This window comes from Phaethon aethereus, assembly GCF_964289735.1.
Source record: "Phaethon aethereus genome assembly, chromosome: 2".
Classification (NCBI taxonomy): domain Eukaryota; kingdom Metazoa; phylum Chordata; class Aves; order Phaethontiformes; family Phaethontidae; genus Phaethon; species Phaethon aethereus.
The window spans coordinates 150,084,056-150,107,770 of NC_138582.1; the positions used below are offsets into that span (position 1 = coordinate 150,084,056).

The 23,715-nt window shown below is 41.2% G+C and overlaps 1 protein-coding gene across 1 annotated transcript in view; it reads left to right on the forward strand.

Annotated features, from left to right (window-relative positions):
• Nucleotides 1-464: 464 nt before the first annotated feature.
• The window catches only part of PLXDC2 (plexin domain containing 2), a gene marked incomplete at both ends in the record, with an annotated part of 276,012 nt that continues 252,761 nt past the window's right edge, over nucleotides 465-23,715 (forward strand). Inside the window, one exon of the mRNA XM_082015339.1 lies at nucleotides 465-573. Within this exon, the coding sequence (XP_081871465.1) occupies nucleotides 465-573 (109 nt within the window). The remainder of the gene's footprint in view (nucleotides 574-23,715) is intronic.

The following is a 23,715-nucleotide window of genomic DNA, read 5'->3' on the forward strand; positions in this document are numbered from 1 at the left end:
GTAGCGGTGTACCGAGGGGAGGCTCCGTCCCTAAGGCACCCTGTCTCACCCCGCGGGGGAAGGGAGCTGGGTGGGGGCAAGCCAGGAAGGGAGGATCTCAGTGGCTCTCCTAAAATCTATCAGCAGGCTGCGAGGAGGGAAGAGTTTGGCACTTCGCAGGCGAGGCTGGGCTTGTTTTCCCCAGCGGTGATGCCGCTGGACTGAGAGCGGCGCGGCTGTGCAAGTTGGGGGGCCGGAGCCCCCCCACCCCGTTCACCGTCCCCCAGACCCAGTCCAGCGCTTTCAGCCCCGGTGGCTCGTCCCTGCCGCCCCGCTAAATGAGAGCTGGTCCGAGGACGGGGCGACTCGGCGCCTGCTAGGGCTGCTCCCCGCCACCGCCCCTCCCACCCCCGGACTTTCCCACTCGCGACGAGGAGCGGCGCGCACCCCGCACCCCGGAGAGTTGTCTCGGCAGGCTCTGTGCTATGGCGAGGCTGCGGAGAAGCAAACTAGCCGCTGGATTTCTATTACTTTTCCAGTGCCTGAGCGAGCGCTGCCAGCTCGCCGGCGGGGAGACGCCGAGGCAGAGCCGCGGTAAGCGAGGCCGGTACCTGCCGGGCGGGGCCGGCCCGGGCAGCGCCGCGGAGCCCGGGGCAGCGCGGCCGGGCCGGGGAGGGTCGGGCCGGGGTCAGGGGCCGCGCCGCCATCCCGCAGCACCGGCGCGGTGTGATCTCCGCGGGCCGCGTACCAGAGAGGGCAAACGCCGTTTGGGGGTTGGCTCCCCCTGCTCCCGAGGGAGGCCCGGGGTAGCCGCGGTCCCGGCTTTCCACCCCTCCCTCCCCCGGCTTCTCCGGAAAGAGCACTCCATTACTTCATTTATTTATTTCAATGAGAATTGGGGGCTTTCCTCCTTTAATGAATCTGCGCCGCAATCACCGGGAGCCGGTGCCGTTCCACTCCCCAGCCCCTTCGTGTGTCCCCGGAGCTGCTTTCCCAGCCATGTACGAGGCGCTCCCGAAGGCGATGGGCTCCCACTCAATCGCCGGGAAGGGAGGGACGGAGACACCGGCTCCCCCGGCAGCCCCGGGTAGCGGCGGGCCGGGCCGCCCCGGCCGCTCCCCCCGCCCGCGGTGCGGCCCCGCTGCTCTGCCGGCCGCGAGCCGCGGAAGGGGAGGCAAACTTTCCCTGCAGCTCCTGCCTGGGAGAGCTAGCGGGCACTCTCCTCCCCCGCGGAAGTCAGCAGCTTGCAGCCTTCCCTGGAAACCAGGCGTTGAGAGAAGGAGCAAGATAGCGAGAGAAGCCCTGCAGGGCTGTAGGACCTGTTGGTTAGGAGGGAGGGGCTCGCTCTGTTGACTAAGTTTGCTTGTGGTAGTGGTATCGGGGTCCTCTTAGTCCTTCTCGGAAACACCTGTTAATGCGTGACACACAGCACCTGTAGTGCTTTCTCTCCGACTACTGTTTCCCACAGCATGGGGTTCCCTTTTGATCGCTAAAGCCTCTGTATCCCGCATTCCTGTGCTGTGGAGGGGAAAGCTGCTAAAGGAAAGCTTGGTCCATTTGTGGGTAGATACCTTAAGGAACAAGTGAGGAAAGTCGTGGTTTTTGTGTGTCAGGGGACCTTGCTGCAGCAGCTTCTAGCTTAGAGATGTTTTCAAAAGCTGTGCCTTTATATTTGAAATACCAGCCAGATTATTATCAGATGAAACATGTCCACTGGCTTCCCTGGTGCAACAGAACTGCCCTTTCTTCCTTTTCTAAAAGGTTTGTTACGGAGTGAAGAGTTTTGTGGTCACAGCGTAACTGACCCGCACAAGAGAGACTGGGGAGTTTTTTGAAATGTCTGGTGAGATAATGTGCCAGACAGAGCAGGGATTTTCCCAGGCAGGGGCCTACCACTGAGTTTGGGAATTGCTAAATGACAAGGTAGCTCAGCAGGTTGCTGGGGCTCACATGTCGCTCGGGGCCAAAGTGAAAAAGCCGGGAGGAAACTTCATGTACTGCTGCAAAATTCATGTTGCTGCTCTCAGGGCTGTAGGCAACAAATGTTGGTATTTGTTAATGTTTGTTATAAAGAAAAATAAACTGTGGTTCATGATTAGAAAAAGAAAATTACCATGTTGTGTAGCAGTGGACTGAGCTCACAAAGTTTATTAATCTTCTGGCCATTGTATCTGGAAGAGAAAATGTCAGTGCTGACTAAAAGAAATATAATTTATCAGTGGGCAAATAATCACTGCACATCACTGATTTAGGCTATTAAATTGGAATAGTCATCAATGTCTGCATCAGGAGGTGCTAAATAGAAGATATACCAACAGGACACTTATCTGTAAAACGTTTATTAATGTCTCATGTCTTCCTGAATGTCATATGAAGTATCAAGGAGTTCATAATCTGGCAAATATTATTTTGATATTCAGTACATTCTGCAGAAAATATACCAAGTGATTGTGTTCTTCAACTAGTAAGATGGACAAACTGATGTCAGTTTTGACAGCTAGATGTTTATAACCTTGGCATCTTTTCCTTCCTTCTTGGTTAAAAAGTTTGTATTATGGCAGCAATAATTAAATGTCATTAACATAATCAGAGTTGTATTTAACATGTTTACATCATTCCTTTTTTGTTATTTTGTTTTTAATACTGCTCTTCTTTGGAAAAAAATGCAGTGAGGTACTGTGTCTGATCAGTAAGAAGAGGATAATTATTATGTAAAGTCAGGTAAATTCAACTTCAGGCTCTGTGAGTCAAAATAAAAAGTGTTGTTTCAAAGTTTTGCTCTTTAGTATCTACCGTATACCTCAGGTAGCTCAGATAAAACCTTTGAAGAATTAAAAGTAAAAAATAAATCTTTGAAGTAGCTGCAAATTCTTAAAGGGAGGCTGTTTTGGCATATTCTTTGAACGCTCAGTAGCAAAACACCTTATTGAAACTGAATGAAATAACAGCATCAAGAAATGCAAACGTTTAGTATGCCCTGGCAGAGCTGGAGCCCGGAGAGGGTTTCTGAGGATGCTACCGAAGGGATATGCCATGATTCCAACAGAGACCGAAAAAAATGCGCAAGCGTTTTTTGCCAGCTCCTCAGAATTACCTTGCTGGGTAAAATCAGGTCGGATCAACTGAAGCCACATCATCTTCTAAGGCATGCTGGCGCTTGTCTGGCTGCCGCTGGGTGTTTTTAAAATCCAGGTGTTTGTGACCAAGGCGTGAGCCCTGCGCGGCTGCGCTGGCAGGAGCCGCTCCCGCTAGAGGGCAGAGCGGCCGCCGCGCAGGCTGCGCCGCTCCCCCCGCAGCGCGCCCTCCGCCCGCCCTGCGCCTGGCCGGGGCTTCCTTTTTGCCGACAAAACCGCTGTAAATCACAGATGAAGGCTCTCAAACGAGCGGTGTATGTGCGTGTGTGTTTTACAGTAAGCAGCCTGAATATGACAGTTCATTTAGTGAACTGAAGCGAATGGGCGAGCGAAAGCTCGCACAACAGTTGAGGCTCCCAGAGGTTTAAGGGAGGGCTCGCTGCTTGTTGAAGGTGTCGCCGTAAGAAGCCTTGGAAATGTTACATTCTTTTGCAAACACCATCAGTCAGAATTAGGAGGCCGTTATTGTAATTTTTCTCTTGTCAGAGCATATTCCAGAATCCCGGTATAATTTATATTCATTGGACTGCTGCTGTCTCCAGGCATCAGCATTGAGAGGGGTAGAATTATTTTTATGGGATAAACTACTATTAAAGAGTGTTTATCTAGCATGTATCTACTGCTGAAATAGTCACATTTTCTGTAGTGCCTGAGCTTTACTCTGTTTAAAATAAATAAACAACTGAAACCAAACTTCCATCATTACCCATTAGGACCTTCAGCTTTTATCTTAGAAGTATCAAAAGAAATACAATATTAGACAACGTGTGTGTCAGGTATTTTTTCCTCTTTGCATTCGGAATGACTTTTTTCTTTTTTTTCCTGTTCATGATAGGTAAATGGGGACAATTGGGTTAGATAATCCCAGAGAGTAAATCCTATTTACATATCATATGTATTTTACTAAGAATTTACTAACTTTCATCCTGGTTCTTCCTTTTATTTTTTGTGCTTTTTGTCATTGTCATTTCCTCTGAAACGGTGGTTTGAAATATTGCTAGTAAATAGTGGGTAAATTAAGACTATGTTAAGGTTGATTTAGGTATTAAATTCAGTTTCACAGACACTCATTTGCACAAATGTAGAGTAAGATCAATACTCATAGTTCACTGAAGGTTTAAAAATCCCTGGAGGAAATAATGTTTTTGTTTGGTTGTAAATATTTCTCTTCAGAGTTTACATCCTCACACAGGTACTTAAAACCCAGCAAACACTTGACTCAGATACTAGGTTTGTCTGACACTTAACTTGGAGTTGGTGATAAGTAACAGGGAAACTAGTTCTCTACATTGTAAACAAATGTAGAAAATGAGGAAAAGCTTTATAGTTTGAAAAGTTCTTCTGTTCTGGGCAACAATTTATTAGCAACATCTACAGGCCATTTCGAGCAAAATGCGGACAGCATCTACTGCATTGCTGAATACCAGATTCCTCTGAAAATATTTGCAGTTCAGTAGGTCTGTTTCCTTTAGGGGAAGAGACTCCTGAGACCATGAAGGAGGTAGACGAGGAAATTCACATCAGGTGATGAGAGAGACCCACCCACTGAGGAAAATAGTCGCAGGCCTATAGTGAGTTAGCATTTTCATTAAAGACTTTTTGGCACATTTTTGGTGGAGCAGTGCTGCAGGTCCCTCCACCTGCACAGACCTCAGGAGATGGAGGTTTGGGCCTGAAGTGTGCGTTTCCTGCAGGACTACTGTGCCGCGATGCCCAGAAAGTTGCTTTGCTTTGCATTATGCTAAAGACGGCTATCATACACGAAACATGCTCAGTTGAATCCTACTGGTTTTCTCCACAAAGGAAACAAGCATTTCTTATTAAAAGAAATAAAAATAAAAGCATCATTTGACTCTGTTCTTGATAAAAGTCACTGTAGTTTTGTTTGACTGTCAAAGTACTGAGCAGTTCTGTTATTGGTAACCTTGAAAACGCTGGCAAAAAAAAAGCAGCCCCAGTTTCAAAACTTATTGAGGCCACAGTCTTTTAGACTGAGAACACAGCTGGGGTAGCTGGTGTGAGTGTATTTTGAATTCCCAGTGTGGTTCATGCTTCCTAAGGAAAATGAATACCAAAGCAATTTAAGAAGGCAGTAGTTAAGGTAAGCGTCTGCTGGGGGCTCTCTACAAGGTGAACAAAAGGGAATTTGATGGGAGTGTTTCTCGACCAGTACAAGGAAATGTTGCAAGCTTGCCAGCAGTGTGAAATTATATCCAACTATTAGGTTTGATGAGGGCTGAGCTGGGAGTGTTAATGTGGTGCAATTGGCAGATGTCATATTTACTAAACTGGAGAATTGCATAATCACAGCAGGAACTAGAAGAACCCAGGAGATTACTTTCCATGGAGAAGTATGCAGAGAAGCCATGCTAAGTGCACGTGGGTTTTGTTTTTATTTGTGGCTTCTGACAAATGAGCATAAAACATTGCCCTGAGGTAATGTTTGTGAGTGCTGGGTGCTGTGTCTCATCATGGAACACTTCCTCCGCTTCCTCCTCTTTTCTGTATCCTCATCCAACTAATAAACATAGCTTCAGTTAGCACTCTTTGCTGTCAACGTTGAGCAATCAGTTGTGCTAAGTGTCCTTGTAAATTCTGGGTTTGAAGGAGCTCGTGTAATGTTTTCACCTCCCTTGACCAAAAGGCAGCACGTAGGAGTGTGTTTTCAAGTTGGCTTTGGCCCAGCCTTTTTCTCTTCTCAAATGGGCAAAGGGAGCAGGTTCTTAGGCCAGATCCAGGATCAGACTTGACGCTTGAGTTGAGCACACAGTTTCAAAACTAGCAAGCACCTTGATGGGATCATACATCAAGAGAAATGGAAGGATTAGTATGAGGATAGGTACAGGACAAGACAAGACATCGCATCACAAGAGTGATGCATCTGCTCTACTCGATAATGGTAAGATCCCAACAGGAATATTCCCTCCAGTTTCAAGCACTGCACTTTAAGAAGTATCTGGGCTAATGGAGGAGTGTCATATGAAGAAAAGAGAGAAAGAACACTGCTAGAGAGAATAAAACTAAGAAGGTGACATGGTAACAATCTTCAAGTGTGTAAAAGGCTTCCACAGAGAAGAAGGGAATAACTTGTTCTCACTGACAAGTAATGGCTTAAATTGCAGCAAGGCAGACTTCTAAATGTTAAGGCTAGGAGAGTGGATTATCTCTCAGTAGTCTTCATCACTGAAACAGGTTAGATAAACATATGTCCGAAATGTCATTCTGTCTGGAAAGGCAGCTGTTCCTGCCTTGGAGCAAAGGGCTGGACAATGTGACCTTTCAAGGTCTCACCCAGCTATCTTGAATCATTCTGTGTGGGAAGCTTTAAGTACACAAGGGTTCACCTTGAACTCAGCAGCTAGATAAAACGCAAGCATGAATTCAAGTGCTCTCTTAGCTTGAGGCCTCTTCCTCTCATTTGTCAATGATATATGTGGCTTTAATGTGATTTTAACATACACTTTCTCTGGCTGCAGACAAGGTAAAGACATTTAAAATGCTGCTTTAGTTAGACTTATGTCATTAAATAAAGCTTTTAAAATTAGATTTTATTCTTACTTGTTTTAGAACTTTTATCTTTTAATATGAATACTACCTAGGTTCCATTATAAGCAGATTTTTTGTTTTTTTTGTTTTAAGATATTCTCGTAGTGACTTTTTTTTGGATTTTAGGCAGGCATCACTTATCCCATGTCACTTTACTGAGCAAGAAATCCTTGACTTGAATAGGGACGGTTCCACAAATGGAATAGATAAACCTTTCCATGTAACCACTCTCTGGTAATGTTTCAAGTCTATGTTGTTTCACAGTTGATGCTAGGAGCTCTGGTCCTTTTCTTTTTAGATGTAATTGAACTGTGTCGAAGGGCTGCTTATGTTATGCTTATGATGCAATGCCATTTATAGTTTTTACTGCTGCTTTCCATAACAGCTGTAGTTAGTAGGGCAGGTTCTGCTGGAAGTTTCATCTGCATTTAGTAGCAGAATAGGATGCAGTGGTTATCCAGTAAAGCACTTCGAGTTGTATTTAATTTTTTCTTCTGTTCAATCATTTTAATTTTTTTTTTCCCCTTTGGTCATAATATGAATCCTGCAAATATTTAATGGGCAATACTGCATCTGGGCTGAATAATTATAACTTTCCCCCTCACAAGAGTTGTTAGTAGGCTGATTGTAAAAGGCAAGTATCATCCATTGTAACTTCAGTGTTTTCTGAAGGGTGAAGTGTTAAAGAGAAAGGAGTTCATTGCTATGCAGGTTCTTCTCTTGATGAGCAGTTGAACTAAAAAAACATTGGAAAATGCTATCTTGGCCTCCATAGCTAATTGGGAGCCATCATGAGTCTTTATTAATATAGCTGCTCCATGATATTCTCCAGCTGCATGTTTCTACTTTCCTGCGTGGATGTATGTGACTCCCCTTTTGAATTTGCAAGCCAGACAGTATGTATGTGCAAGTCAACCTCAGTCACCCTGAGGTATAAACCCAAGGCCTTCTGTTAGGAATCCTGTCATGGCGGGACTGGTTTCAGAGTTCCTAGGCTCTTCTCTCCCACCCTTCATCTCCTTGTTGCCTTTCCTGCCTGCTTCAGAGATTGCCCTATTAAAAACAGACCATTTTATCTTCTAGAAACCTTACACTTATTTGATGACAGGAAGGGAGAGCATGGCTGAAAAAAAGTCATCTTGATCACCCAGTTAGGTTTTTTTTTTTACTTTATAGCATATTTCTCATTCAGGTTGCCTCTTGGTTAATATGATATTCATAAGGCAACTAAATTAAGAGAGGGCACATTTTCCAGATTGCAGCTGCTGTAAAGATAATAGTTTTATGGTTTATTTGCAGTGAAGGCATTTATGGACTAGAAGCTTAGCATTTGGTGTATTGCAGAAACCTGACCTCAGTATCAACACAATTTATTACTGGTTCCTATTTAAACATATATATACTGATCTAAGGTGTCGTTTCAAAACAAAGAAAACGGATAGGGTGAATCCTCATTATAGATTATCATCAGTTCTGGTTTCCATTTACTGTCTACTACATCTGTTATTCATTTTCTCCAAACAGAGTTTTTATGAATAAAGTATATGCAATGCAATAATTCTTAGTTTATTGTGAAAATTATGCAAGATTTAATAATCAAAATGTATAGTTGTATCCTGTGGAAGTACACAGCTTATCATGTTTGCATTCACTACAGAAGACCAAAGGGGTCTTTCCCCTATTAAACATCAAGCTAAGCAAAAACGTAATTGCTTCCAGTTTTGCTAATGTTCATGTATTTACAGTTCCCAGACCTTCTCACTTTACTTCTAATACTGCAAGCTGTTGGAGGCATTTCCACCTTTCCAAGGCACAAATAAAATAACAACAACAACAACAAGAAGAACAACAGTAATCTGTCCCAACAATTTCTTTCCTAGGACCTCTTAGATAGAAGGGACCACCTAGGCCATCAAGTCTTTCCCTGGGATGAGAAGCTGTTGTGTTACGGATGACTGTTCCACATGCCCCCATGCACCGCAGGCCGGCAGTAACGCTCTGCCCCGTAACACTCTTCAGGCATGTGGTGAAATAGCAACAGCCGCAAGTATAATGTGCCACAGAAGATAACAAGGGCGTTGACAACCGCTTAAGTTTCTGCAATAGCAAAGAATTTGTAATTTTAGTACACTTTGTTTGAAAGCTTGTCTGTCTTTATCTGTGTTTGCTTAGCCTGTTTTTCTCTTTTTTGACCTAATATACTCGGCTTTTTCAGCCCATTTTGTTTCGTGCACGATTACATGGACATTTATTGCAGAGTTGGTAATACTGGTTTTGTTTCAGTTCAGAGCCATTTTCTAGAATAGCATAAACGACCTGAAAAATCGCTCTTCCTATAGTAAACTTGGCAGTTTGAATGGAGAAAAGGAACTACCATTATCTTTTGTCAGCCTCTTTAGGTAGCCATGTATACATCCTGAAAAGGGGTCTAGTGTTTAAAAGGAGGCAGGTTTATGCTCTGCCTCTGCTGAGATGCCAGAGGATTGGCAGTTCTGCCACACCAAGGTCAAACTTTGTACTTAATTGTGGGGCTTGGGTTTATTTTGTTGGTTTTGTTTCTTTTTCCTTGGATGTATGTGTTATTTCCACTCCTTCGACTAATTTTAATCCTTTAACGTTGTGTCTTAATGCAAGCTTGAATCCAGCTTATGTTCCTAACTTTGTTTAGGTACCCTCTGAGGTTCAACCCCAGCCTTTGATTCCCACCATTCATCAGCATGCCATTTGTGTGCTCTACTTCACTGCTGTTTGCAGGCCACACTTGTCTTACAGCTTTCTCAGTTATTCCCATAATCATCATAGCTATGCACTTTATATTCATCAGCATTCTTAGTCTTGGAAGACCTTGTAGAAGCAAGGTAATATCCTAATTTTACACATAGGAAGGTGGTTTTGAAAAAGTGACTATCTTGCCAAAGCTAAAAATGCGTCGTTAGTATCTCAGAGTCTGCGAGTTGCTTTTTTCTGCAATAGTCCCGTTATCTTTCCAGTTTCCCCTTGCTTCACCAAATTCAGGGCTGTAATTTCTCTCTTCGTTCTCATCCTTGAACTCCCTAATCTAAGATTTTAAATCCGAGTCAGATCTTTGATCAAATAGCCTGTGTCTACCTGGAAAAAAATCCAAGTGTGTCTGAAAGATAGACAAACACTGGGTCAGATTTCTGCTGGTTGGCACTTCGACAATTTGAAAGGATTATGTCCCAATCATTTTGGCTTTGCCATTGAGGTCTTGGAGAGAACGATGGTGTTTCACAAACTGTAAAATTATTTTTCCTGTAGTTAAACTTTGAGAGTAATAATCCAGATTCAGTAATTGCTAGTCAGAAGAAAGATTTCCAAAGCAATCAGGTTGCAGCACTGCTGACCCGAATTCTTTGTTTAAAAAGTTTATCCTCCTCAGAAAATGAGTGTTTTAAGAGGTAGAATACTATTATTTTACTGCACAAATGTGATAGCAGCTTTTCCTGGGAGTGTATCATCATGAACTTTTAAGCAGAAAGATTACTGGCAAATGCTGTATAACACATGTATTTATACAGAGTCCACGTACAATGCTGTGCCTCTGATGCTATAAATCATGCTGAAGTTTCCTGTAGAGTAAGAATCTGGTTGAAAACAGAACTGATAGATCTTCTAATACAATCAGTGCTTTTCAGCGTGTGCTGTTTTATCGCTGATGGTGTTTTTTGTTTGTTCTGCAGAAATAGCGTTAAGTTTTAAAAAAACATTAGATTTTAAAAAGCTGCTGTTCTTAGCTTGCAAAGTATATGAGTGTGTCCCCTCCCCTAATTTGAAAAGGAATTTAAATTGTCTTTTCCAAAATAATAAAGCCATCAGTGGGGGGAAAAAAAAATGCAACCCAAAACAACACAACAAACCAGCAACAACAGCAACCACCAAAACCAGACTTTATGCTTTGGCATATTTGCGCTTGCATCCCTAGGCTCCGGTTAGGGAAAACTTTCCTTATTTATTACTGTTACTTACATTGCTACTGTTAAGTAAACATTTGTGCAAGTTGTGTCCTCCAGATATGTGGACTGAAAAAGGCGTAGATGATTAAGATTTCTCTGTGATCTGAGAGCTTGAAATTTAGTTGGCCCAAAAGTCCCAGGCCATTTGCAACAGTGGCAATAAGTTCGCATTTTTGCAGATGCTGAAAAAGTTTCTGGAGAGAAGGATCTTTCAGCCTGCAGAAGAGACTAGCTACCATCTCTTCATGTTGTTGTAGTGGATAACAGTAAAGGACTACAGAGACTGATCTATCCTCTGGTGCATGCATCTTGCATTCCCCTTTAAGAGCTGGGCATTGGGATTTTTTTTTTTTTTTTTTTTTTTTATTATGTGCAAGACATATTTAGGAGACGCACGAGCTAAATATTCGCTTAGATTTTATGATCTGTCTCCAAGGGACTGAAATGTGGCCTGAGCTTGTGAAGCAATAAGCACACACAGCTCACATCAAATTTAAGTGTGAACACTTATTGCGTGCTGCTTGAATGCAAATTTATGGCTTATTGTTCTACTCTTTACACAAACAAAATTGCTGTTAGCTTCAAGGGATGACCCAGAGATGTTAATGAATCACACTTTTTTCCCCTGGGCAGGTGTGGATAATAATCTGAAGGTGAGGTCTTCAGGGTAGGAAGTTATGTCCAGCTTTATCTGCAGATGTTTGCTGTTGTTAGTGTAGGCTGTAAAATAAAAACAATTAATTTAGCTTTAGCCTTGACCATCCCATGCCTATACTTGAATTCCATTATTTTATCCCTGTTCTGCTCTTTTATGGCACAGTTTAGTGGGGGTGCATACCAAGGCAGCATTCCTACTGAAATTTAAAAACTCTGTGGCCTGAGAGATTGTCCAGTGTTTGGTTATGTCTTGCACTGACACAATCATGTCTTATTGATCATCATAAATGCTGATTCATTCACCTCTCTTAATTATCTGAGAGTCTTTAAGAGTGATGCTGAGAGCCAACCAGTTGGCCCTCTTTTTCCAATAACCTATTGTCTGAAGATCTAGGGAAAGTTTTTTTGACTTATAAGTAGAATTCAAATCCATTTTGAGGTTTTCCATAAAGTAGGAGAAGGCAGAGAGAGGAAAGATGTAAATTTATTATAAAAAGAAAAATAGTTGCTACCCTTGCAAGTCTCCATTTCGCACAGCACTTAAAAATTGGACTCAAGTGTGTGCTTGAAGAGAAGTGCATTTGTAAAGCCTTTACCAAACTGACTTGTGCTAGAATGCACGGGTAGGTGTTGCTAAAATGTTTATAGGGCTTTTTATATCTAGAATTTAATTTAGGAAAAAGGAGGTTAAATTCTGCCACAGTTTACTCCTGTAAGAGCAGTCTGGGCCAATTTGAAAAGAGCCTTTAGCCCACAAAGCCTTCCCTCTAATTCTGTGCTGTGCACAACAACCCTTAATGTACGTGAAATATTGCAGTGTGGGATCTTTGGTTGCAGTGCAGCTCGATACCACTTTCCCATGGGCCGTAAGCATGGCTTGTGCGCTCCTAGGAAGAGAATGAATGGGAGGGATTTTTACCTTGGTACTGAAAACATACTGCATGTCCGAACGTTGTTCGTTATACTCTTTGAAGGTACTTGGGATTCGGAGGCTGGAAGATTCTGGTTGCCTGCTGCTGATGTTTATATGTTTATTATCTGCTTATAATTTATTATAAAGTAATTTGCTTAATTGGAAAGGTAAAGGAGGTGTATTGGCTTTCAGAGTGCTTGAGGCTCTTGAAATGGGAAAAAGAGGAGCGAGTAGCGCAGTCTGTGCGTTGACTGTGAGAGCTACCAGAACATTTGCTGGGCAGGAATGAAAGGCCTGGTTCAGTTCATTTCAGCAGCTGTATTCTGTGGGGCTATTCAGTCTGGAAATCTAGAGTAAAGCGATGAAAACATCCATGTTGATTAAAAAAATAGGTTACTTTGAGGACAAGTATTCTGCTCCTTCAATTTAAATCTGTAGGGAGCCAGAAAGCAGAGATGGGAAAGGATAGACTCAGAAGCTTTGTAGGGAAGCAGTGTCCTTTTAGAGGAAAATACTGCATTTTCTATTCTAATTCAGTTTCTTTTTCAGTCTATAAAAAGTAAAAAAAAACAAAACCAAAAACCAAAAGAGACTTTTTCTTATTCTGTACTCCTAAAAATCACAGAAAGGAGGAACTGTCTGTTGCACAGTTTAAAGAATGTCAGAAACTTCTTAATTATATAGGGCAGGTAAACTGGAAAAGGAAGGTTCCCAACCTGTATCTCCCTGCCAGGTGACTGTTCTTATCAATGGCTGGCTTGTAAAAAATATCTGAGGAATGAGAAGACTTTTTGTCCGGGTCTGTGCTGGGCTATGCCTCTAGGCATTCAGGAGCAATGCTTCCTTTTTCCTTCCTGAACACCTGTCTTAGCAAGGCATGGCAGGATGGCCAGGAAGGCAGAGTGGGACCCTTCTGGTCTGTAGTGCTTCTTCAAAGATCCAGTTGTTTATACACTCCTATAAACATGCTTTTCTGAGGGGGAAAGAGGAAAAAATGAATAATGATGATAAATATAAGTGCAGGCTGAATTCATTTCACTCTATGGTAATTTTCTGTATATTTACAGCTGTACTGTGGCAATAGTGGTTTAACTTGTAGCTTGACAGAGTATCCTCTGGCCATCATTGTGGCACTGCAAATCACAGCAGAAAGCACTAAGATAAAACCCAAAATAATGGCTTCATTATAAATGGGATGCTGAACATAAATGTGTTCTGCTCTCACTGTGCATCCCTGTGCAATTGTGGGCTGTATTTCCTTAACTTGTTAACTGACATGGTAGATCATTTATCTTCGTTTGCCAAGGCAAATTGCTCCAGTCTTCATCTTTCCCAGGAATCCTAAAACATGTTTCTGGTTCAGAGATACACCCCCTGCCCCCCTGTAACTTGCTCCTTTCTTCAGTAACAAGGCATCTCTGCTCTTACTCACTTAGGGATTTTGATACCCACCTGCTAAGGTATTAGTAGAAATTTCTCTGAACTAGCTATTCCTGCTGTTCATATTTATCCAGCCAAATGCCATTTGAAGAATAATAGACACCATTCTACAAACGCACTGAGAAATCCCGTGTGCGTTTCATGATTTAAAATCATGTCATGTGCTTTTTCTCCTTCCCATCCCTCTTGATATTTATGCTGTAATATATTCTACTTAGCATTTGTGGATTTAGAATGGAGGGCTTGGAATTTTGAAATAACTATTTGTAAGCTTTACTATAGGTTTCATCATCATCATATATTTGTAAAGACTGATGGATTTAGCCACAAAACTGCCATGTCTAATAACTGCTATTTATTTTCATTTTACCAATGGAGCAGTGGAGTATTGAATGACTTGCCAAGATCATACATAGCAAATTTGATGTAGGCACAAGAAAAAAAATCTCACAATTCTAATTTGTGTTTTCACGTTCAGTCTTCAGAGCAGACACTGTGTATACTTCATAGTGATGGAACTACAGACTTAAAATTGAATATATAAGAACTGCTCACTAAAACACAAGCCAGTAGCTTTTCAGCAATTTCTGTCAGAGCTGCACCAGCCTGCCAATGGCTCTTTAACTTCTGTTTAAATGTTTGGCAATACAAGACTGGGTTTTTCCTGTCTCTCTTGCTGTAAGAGTAAGCTTGTTCAAACTTACTGCTGAGTAGAGCTGCAGTCCCTTAGAGTAATTAGGGAATCTGCTTTGCTTCCATAGGAATACTAATATACACTTTACAAAAAAACCCAAAAACAGCAACAAAAAAACCCCACTCCTCCCCCAACAAAACACCAAAAAACCAAATCCCCCCAAAACCAAACAAAAAATCCCTGTGTGAATGTTTCACAGGTTCACCTCTGTGAGAAGTTATTAATTTAGTTACGGATTGCATTTCTTTGCCATTCTAGATTTTTGAAAACCTTCCTACAATTACCCTACAATCCTGTTCTCATCTTTCTCATCTTTTTAGTTTTTAATTTTTTCTTCAGCGCTCTGAGCGAGAAGTAGAAATGGAAGTTATGTGAGGCCAAAGGAACAGGCAGAGATCTGCACTGTCCTGGAGCAGAGACTTGTCAGAGAAAGTGGAGGCCTAGAAGGGTCTAGGCTTACGGTCAACATCTCTTGTGTCTATGTGGAGGAGATAATGAAGGCCCTAAAAATCTTCTTAGAAGAGAAAAAATCTGGAGAAATGCCATAGCCCAAGGATAGTTAGATTACTAAGACATTTTTCCAAATGCTCCCTTCAGATGCATTTCACTGAGAGCATAGTGCCTCTGCCTCCGTGTGCAACGACAAAAAAAGAAGTACGTGACTCCCTAACATCTGGCCTACACATAACATGTACCTGGTCTTTCACTGAATTACACTGCATATTCACAGGTAGCAAAAAACTGAGGGGATATTGTGACTGAGCTTAGCTTTGGGACCTACCAGCAGCAGAGGTACTCCAAAATTTGAGCTCTGGTGTTAGAAGGACTCCATATTCTTTCGGATGTGGAGCCCAGCACAACAACTTTTCAGGTTCTTTCCTTGATCTGAAGATTGTATAGTGTGTAGCCTAGAAATAGATATGTAAATGATTCATCAGCTCAGTTTAACTTCGAAAAAGATATGCCAAGTTGCTGAAGAGTTGTTCCCAAAGAAATGGTGACCAAGAAAAGGCAGCCAAATGTGGACTGTTAATTTTCTTGTGCAATATATGCAACTGAGCATTTGATCTAATTTATAGGCGTTTTGCAATATAAAATTAATGACCTGTATGATTTATTTTAAGGTCTGCTATAAATTAAATGCATCAGCTGGATGATTTTCTTTTCTCTAAAGAACAATTATCTGGTTTGGAAATTTAATCAAGTCATCAAGTAAAATTATTGTCTCAATCCTGAAAGACATACAATTGTCTGAATGTTTAGAGCAGATTTATAGGAAAAAGTATATTAAAAGTTTTCTAATCCTTTGCTTAATAACTTCCATGAAACATGTGCTCCATTTAGCTTGGAATGTCTGGCTTTACAATGACCACAATACATTTGGAGCCCTCTCAGCAAAACTGAAAATATGAGAATTTAGTTAATAAGATGAAATTAACTTACAGTTATACCATGCAGTTCTGTGACTGTTACTGTACAGTTTCCTAATTACTTCATCTTGGGCATTTAGCACTGACGTCAGTGGGAGCTAAATGCCCAAAATCGCCTTAAGCACTTCTAGATGTGCAATATACAAGGTTATATTTTGCTTTTAGTTTGGGTGAGTTTATTTTCTAATTCACCTTTAATAATAACAGGTAATGTGCAGGTTTTGCAGCATAGTAAGTCTTTCACTTGGGAGCAAATTGAATTCCAGCCATTTAGTCCTTGAAATCAAAATACATAGAAAAGAGTCAGTCCTGGGACACGATGACTTTTGTTGTCAGATGGCCCATGTACTGACAGGGCATTTGAATACGTGGTTTTTGCAGAACATTTCCCATAGATTCCTGAAGAGCTCAGCTCTGTAGCTCTCAGTGCCCTGGGGGAAGCTGCTGGTGTGGGGAGCACTGAGTGGTGTGTACCAGGGGCTGCCAGATCTTATGAACCTAGTTGTCTTTGTTTCTTGCTGTTAAATATTATTTAAAGAAATGTGAAGTGTTACAACTGTGTTGGAAGGATGTAAAATAAATTAGAAATATTTAGAAGGAGTTGTGGGACAATGTGGATTTACATGGTGATAATATTTATGAACCTGTTTTGACTGGTTCCTAATTGTAAGTCATTTTGTCATCAGTGTGTAACCTCTTACACAAATGTACAGATAGAATGGGTGTCTGTGGGTACATATATATATGCTTGTGTGTATATATAAACATATTTAAAGACAAGGCCCTGTGTTCATTATACAATAAATTTTCTTTGTCTTCATTCTTTATTTGCCTATTTATACATTGGTTTTCATGGTCTTTATAACGATGCTATTTTGAACACTTGGTGTATTTACTTCCTAGAGATACCATTCCTTGTACTGTTCTAAAAGTGTATTCCACTCCAAGTCTTGCTTTCTTGTATTGATACAGTGTGGTGTATTCAGGAAAGCACATCCCTGTTTATTCTAGCTTAATTACTGTTTTCAGTATTTTATCATCTTTTTTTATACTCAGTACAAATCAAAGGGATAAATCAATAGAAGACTGCAAACAGCATCTAGTAATTATCTTTTCCTGAAGTTTACTTTTACTTTTTAACTTTTCACTTCTCTTGGTACCTCATACTGTTTCTGATAGTACCTCATAGTGCATTCAAATAAAATGATTACATGAGGCTATCAGCGTTCTTCCGATTACTTTTTTTTTTTTGCAAGCCCTTATATAAGCACCTTCGCATGTTGATGACCACCGTGCCCTGCTGTACTTACAGATGTTAGTCTAAATTTGTTTTCCTTGCTCTGGCAAAAATCCCAGCGGCTCCAGTAACAATTTGCCTGCTGAGGTTTATAGCTGTCCCTGATGGAGCAGCCCGGGTCCAGCTGCTCGCAGCGGCTGCCTGGAGCCCAAGAGGAAGGAGGTGCGTGAGGCTGACGGAGCTCTTCAGCCAAGGAGGAAGAAGGGTCCACAGCGTGGTCTGGTCAACTGACCTGTGACGCAGCTCTTGGGAGGCCGGTGGCTTCTTCCTGAGCCTTCCGGCCGTGGCATAATAATGCAGAGCCTTCAAAGGTCGTTAGCATCGGGGGTTCAAACAAAGGCTGGATCATATGGTATCAATACTGCGATAGGTATTTACTGCTTCAAAACTCTCCATGGGCTGCAGGGTCGAGTTTCAAGGGAGAAAATCCCTTGCTTGCTTATACATCTAATTGGTTTCTCTGTAGCAGGTGGATACTTCTTGTGTTTGGCATGGCTTATATGCTTAGCATATAAAAGCAAATAGCAAGATATAAGCTTAAATTAAAACACGATGATTTGAGTTTACTGCTCCTAAAATACTGTTCTCCTATTTAGGGAAGCAGGAACTGAAGAGACTGGGAACGCCTAATGACTTTTCATAAATAGGCCGCATTGGCAGATATGCCTATGTAATTTCCTGCTCTTGAGAGTTTTATGACCTCTTCAGCCCTGAGTCTCTGTCGTTTACTGCAGCCCTCCATCTGCTGAAGAGAATGAATCTTGCAAGAAATAGTTGTAAGTAGTGAAGCAGCTTTGTTGCTCTCCCTTAGCAAACTATTACCAGCTTCCTCAGGGTTCTTCATTAGGACACCTGAAGGGGTGCATTTTTGAAGAGGGTTTAATTATAGGTCGAGTGAAATGTGAGTAAAGAAGGAACTCAACAGGCCCACAGATGTTAAAGCGAATTATACAAAGTGCTTTGTTGAAAGAGGAGCCTTTTTAAACACAGATACTCAAAAAATCTCTTGTAAGTTTATCCGACAGTTTTAGCAAAGAAATTCCCTACCCTTTTTACCCTGTAATAACAACAACAACAACAACAACAACAACAACATTCTCAACTGAGTATCCGTCCAGGCTCAATCTGGATTTTAACAGGGATGGGTTGGTTTGTTTTGCAGATGGTTTTGTAAGAAACACATTTTTTTCTTTTCTTTTTTCCTGACTAAATCAGGGAAATGTATTCAAGAAAAAAAAAAAGCTTTCACATTTTCACTCTTTGATTTTCAGTGGCTAAACCATGACACAGTGTTTCTCTAGGAAAAAAGAATCTGTTTTTTTATTTGGTAATACATGACATTTTGTCATGTATCTCATTTTTCGGAATGAGAAAAAAAGTGATGCAGGCAATTATGCTCTTAGGCCTTAGAACACATTTTTAAGCAATAATTTTAGAATTTCAATTATATACTGACATAATGATTTACCATTGAATTTTGTTAAGATCTAGGTGATGGAATTTTTGAGAAAGGGGAGATTGTTTTACTCTTTACTGAAAGGATTTTGTAGTAGGTCTTATTTTACGTTTCTTCCCAAGGGCATTTGGTATGGTATCACATGGAAGTTGTTAGTTCAACTAGGAAAAATTATTAATAACAGAAGAATTATAATGGACATGGCAAGACTCTGTGAAAGAGGAAATAGGAGTAGCTTCCCTCCAAGCAAATAGAAATGCTCATAAATTGGTTTTGGGACTGGTCTTTTTTAGTATTTCCATAATAAATTTGTCATAAAAAGTGGGAGTATGCTAGTAAACTCTGCTGTTGTACTGGTGATTCCTTTTAATTTATGTCAGAGGAGGACTAGAAAATCATGTGAAAAATAATTAGGAGATGGTGGAGTATGAAAAAGGCATGAAATAATACAAAGTTAAAAATCACACATTTGGTGACTGATAGCCAAAATTTCTGCTTCTAAGCTGAAAAAACCCTATCATCTGCCTCCTTACTGCAGAAAGACAGGACCTTAAAAATGTGCAACAAATATGGAAAAAGCTAATGTGCTGCTAAAAGATATGAGAACCAGCTTTTTCAGCAGTGAGAAGGAAGTACACTGGTATAACTGAGCATAAAATATTGCATAAAGTTCTGATCATTAATTTGTAATAAAAATTAATTCAAATTGCAACAGGTGCAGATGAAGCCTATTTGGGATGAAAAGGGACAATTTATCCTCTGTGAGGTAGGATAAATTTCTTTAGTCTCACAAAATAAAGTCTAGAAGAAGAGGTAATAGCTTTCTATAAATCTATTTGGGGGGAAAATAGGAGATATTCGAGATACAGAACAAACAGTAATACATTGGCCATGAATAAATTTGTGCTCTAAATACAGAGATCAGTAACCAATAAAGCAGTGAGGTTCTGAATGTGCTTGTCTTTCAACGTCAAAGAGCTCTCTTAAGAGTTCATACCTAAAATTTATGAAACATTATATAGTGGATGCACATGGCTGTAGGATGCTGGAGTCTTAACTCCAGTATAGTCTTTGCATAACTTAAACTGCTCCTTTCAGGTCTTGTTGTGCAATACAGTGGAGAAAAGTGCTTTGTCCACCTCGGGAGGTTATGAATGAGCCCTCAGTCCATCTTCCCTGGATGAACACCTGCAGGAGCAGTGCAAGGGAAGGGTGTGGCCCAACGTCTGTGGTTGGAGATGTAAGAGAAGTAGATGTGTTCACAGGCAATCCACTTTTTTGGGGCATGTTCTGGCCTTGCAATTCCCTTTGTGCCATGATCTGAAAAGACATTTAAGTCATGTGTGCTGGACTCTCAAACGAATGCCACAGCTTCTGCTGCCTCGAGAGCATCCCAACGGGGCTTTGTCCAGCAGCCGCAGCTTATAGTGTCACGAGCAGTGCTGTCTGTGGGCATGGGTTATGTCATATCTCTGTTGCTTCTGCTGCAGCTGCCCCAACGAGAGCGGTTTCTTAGCATCACAGTTGTGTGTCTACCCTGCTGGCTTATGCACAGCCTTTCTGGCATGGCTGTTTACCTATGGATTTCACTCTAGGTTTTTCTATAATGATACTGTGATAGGTACTTGCATGACCCTGCTTTACTGCTTTGCAATCTGTCCAAACCGTGCAGCGTGGTTTTAAATATCAAGATGATGGCTGGTCATTTTAAAACCACTGTGGCCCCTCTGTAGTGGAGGGTTGAAAACGAAGCATCATACCACTGTGTTTGAGCCCTTCAGGCATTCCCCTGAAGGAATACAGGCATGTCACGCACATCAGACCACCCGTTCCCTAATCCTGTAATTGAGTTATGTTCAAGTACTGTGTTTAGATCTTGTTGGCTCCTGAAGGTGAAGTAATTTCAGTTATGTGACAAATGCATATGTCATTACAAAGTTGGTGTAATAACGATTTGTAAAATTTTATCACTATGTATTAGGGTTTTAACTAGAAAAAGCTGTTTAAAGTTAAGCCAGAAATTTAACATAATTAAGAAAAATCTAGGGATATTAAAAAAAAAAGGAGGGGGGAGGTGTGTGTGTCCCAGCACCCACTGACAGGAGAAAAGGAAGCAACCTTTGAAAGGACAAACCATAGAATCATAGAATCTTTGTGTTGGAAGGGACCTTAAAAGGTCATCTAGTCCAACCCCCCTACAATAAGCAGAGGCATCTTCACCTATACCAGGTTGCTCAGAGCCCCATCCAACCTGACCTTGAATGTTGCCAGGGATGGGGCATCTACCACCTCTCTGGGCAACTCTGGCACTTGAAGTTGGGAAACAGTGAGAGGATCCCAGCTCCTTGCTATGTGCCATTCCTCCCTTTTCTGAAATGTCATTTGTGCAAAAGAAACCAAGAAAGACTCAAAATAATGTTCAGTAGCAAAGAAAATCTTTAAAAAGTGGTGGAACTGGTGGCCAGAAGAGCTGTTTCAGAGACACCAAGCAAATGTAGGTCCAAAGGCTTGCTGGTATAAGCTTGAGAAGATAGCTGGTCAGTCTAACAAAGTAACTAACTGTACTGTTGGAGGTGCTGATAGGATGTTCTCTTGCTTTTGTCTTCTTGGAGCTTGTTTCAGTCTCGCAAATCTCTTTACAGTGGACAAAGACCACTAAACCAGTCTTCCATTGTTCAGTGTCTCAGCGTCTTTCTTCAGAGTATCCAAGGGATAGCGGGGCTGTACAGGATAGTTTAAAAGTTGGAAGACAGATTTAGGAATATCTGTGTGGCAGAAGCATTTACCCATCATCAAACTAACCTCAAAAGCTCTATGGTGGGCGGCTAAGTAACAGTGTAAGTTCCTAGGGTTCCCTGGGAGTTTGCAGCTTCTATGTCGTATTGTTAAGGTCTGAGTATACGTGTATTTCAAAAGAAATCTGACTTAAAGACTTAAAGTAATGAGGACTGCAACATATAATTTCAACCTACAGTTGTAGTATAGTCACCAAACCAATTTTCAGGAGATCCAGTTTCAATCCCAGTTGTTTCAAGTAGAGTCTGTGTGAAAGGACCTAAGTGAAAATCAGTTTCTGTGCTGGGTCCCCAGAAGTTTTGAGTAAAATGTTTCCTTCTTTATGCCTTTTGTCTTTGAGGGTGGTGACAATTTTTAATATGTTTGGATGATTTCCACAGCAAGGAAGCCTCCACCCTGATTCAAATCACAGGGTGAGTGAAATCACAACTGTGTTGTTTGGGCTCCAGGATTCAAGCAAGCTGGCATTTATGTTGCCTGTGCTTCTCCACACACAAATAAATACCTATGTCCAAAGACTTCAGCAAAAAAGGGAAGGATGGCTAAGGGAGCTTCGTACCCTGCCCCATCAACACCAATTGCACACATTTCTGCATCATGTGAAGAGAAGCTCTAGGAGCACCTCTGCCCTCAGGACTCACAGTGTCGCAGCAATTGTTTGAAATAGAATTGTAATTTATGAATTGATTTTGGTAGTACTACATTTAATAGAAATATTTTTTTTTATTGCATATGAAAAATGTATCAGGTAATGGGAACACCTGAGAACCCAAACTTCCATTCCATGTTAGTCTGATATTGAATTCTTTCTTTTGTTTCTGTCTCAGTCTTTTTCTTTGGTTTGCTGAAGCACTGATTAGATTTACATACCCCATGTCATTATTAGCATCCAAGCACTGATTATAGGGCAGCAGATGTCAGAAAAACATTACAGTAATAAGGACATGAATATAGCAGCCAAATTTTGCTCCGGCTGGAAACCTCCTCTTTATGAGGAACAAGTGCTGCAGTGTTTTGCCTGACATTGGTTTACTGTATTCTTCAAAGTAATTTTTATCAGTGTAATTGAAGAAAATAGGAATGTGAACTTTTCATTTTCTTTGGTGATGTTGGAATATGTATTTCCTACTCCAGCGTATAGACTGAAAAAGCAGTAGATTCATGCTGGTACAGTGTTCAGGCTTTTTCAGTACTGGTGGTAACAGGCTTGTACCTCTGCTTTCATGAATCAAGCTTTACCATGCAACTGATTCCAAAATTAAATGCCACGAGTCTCAGGAAATCATGGAATTTGTTAAGAAATAATAATACTGACATTTTTTGTATGTTTCTTGTATAATTTGTGAGTTGTCCAGACTATTTTTTTTTTCCCTCTAGAAGCCAAAGAGCCACAATCTTTATTCAGTGGCAGGACTTTTGTAATTGATCTTTTAGAAAATGAAGTATGTGTGAGCTAATGGCACGTATCTGTGAGAGCCCAGTAGTATATTAAGCCTGTTTAATTTCTTGCCATTATTTGGCCACCTTTGCCCACTGGGTCTTAGATAGTGTGAGTAGTTTGTATTGCTTCCCTATTTGAAGGTCTCTCCGCACACTTGTTAGCCCATAAATTAGTCTGTGTCTGCTTGCATTGCCATACCTTAGTCTGATAATCCTTTCTCTAAGCCTTCCTCGCTGGTGCTATACCTTGCTGCAGAGAGACAGTTTTGCATCTTTGTACGATGTATGGTGTGCATTCTGTCTAGCTTGGGACTGAAGAATGGCTAAATTCTCTCATTTAGGCAAAAATTGCATCAGCCTCCATGGCTGCAGGACTTGAACGATGAAATTTTCACATGGTTGGCCTTTAACGAAATGAGTGCACTGGTTACTTGTAGCACTAAATGGCAAACAGTTGTCCGTCCCTGCTGTCGTCTGATGCTAACTCCAGCGCAGCAGTGATGAAGTTCATTGGTGGTGAGGGAACTTTGAAGGCAAACAATGTCAGCACGCCATTAGCTGCTAACATCTGGAATAGGAACACAGAGTGGGGTCTACTCCTCATATGAGGAATATGAAGCTTTTCTAATATTTTAGTTTAGCACTGGATGTCCTTGAGAGCTAGCTGGATGACTGAGAAGACCACAGATTTAATTTCAGTACTGACCCTGGGAAGAAAAAAAGTTTTTCTGTTTTCTTCCCTCTCCAATCCTATGGCATCATAGGATTTATGAATTGAATTTTTAATTCAGCAAGACCATTTCTCCCTCCCTACAACTTCCATAAGAATATTTCTTGCTGTTAGTGAGGCAGTTGTAATGTGTAAACTGTGAGGCTGTGATCTGCTTTGTGAGTCTGGCTTCTGTTTAAATCTCCGCCAGTTTAAACCAGGGATTGTGGCTATTCACGTGGCACTGCTG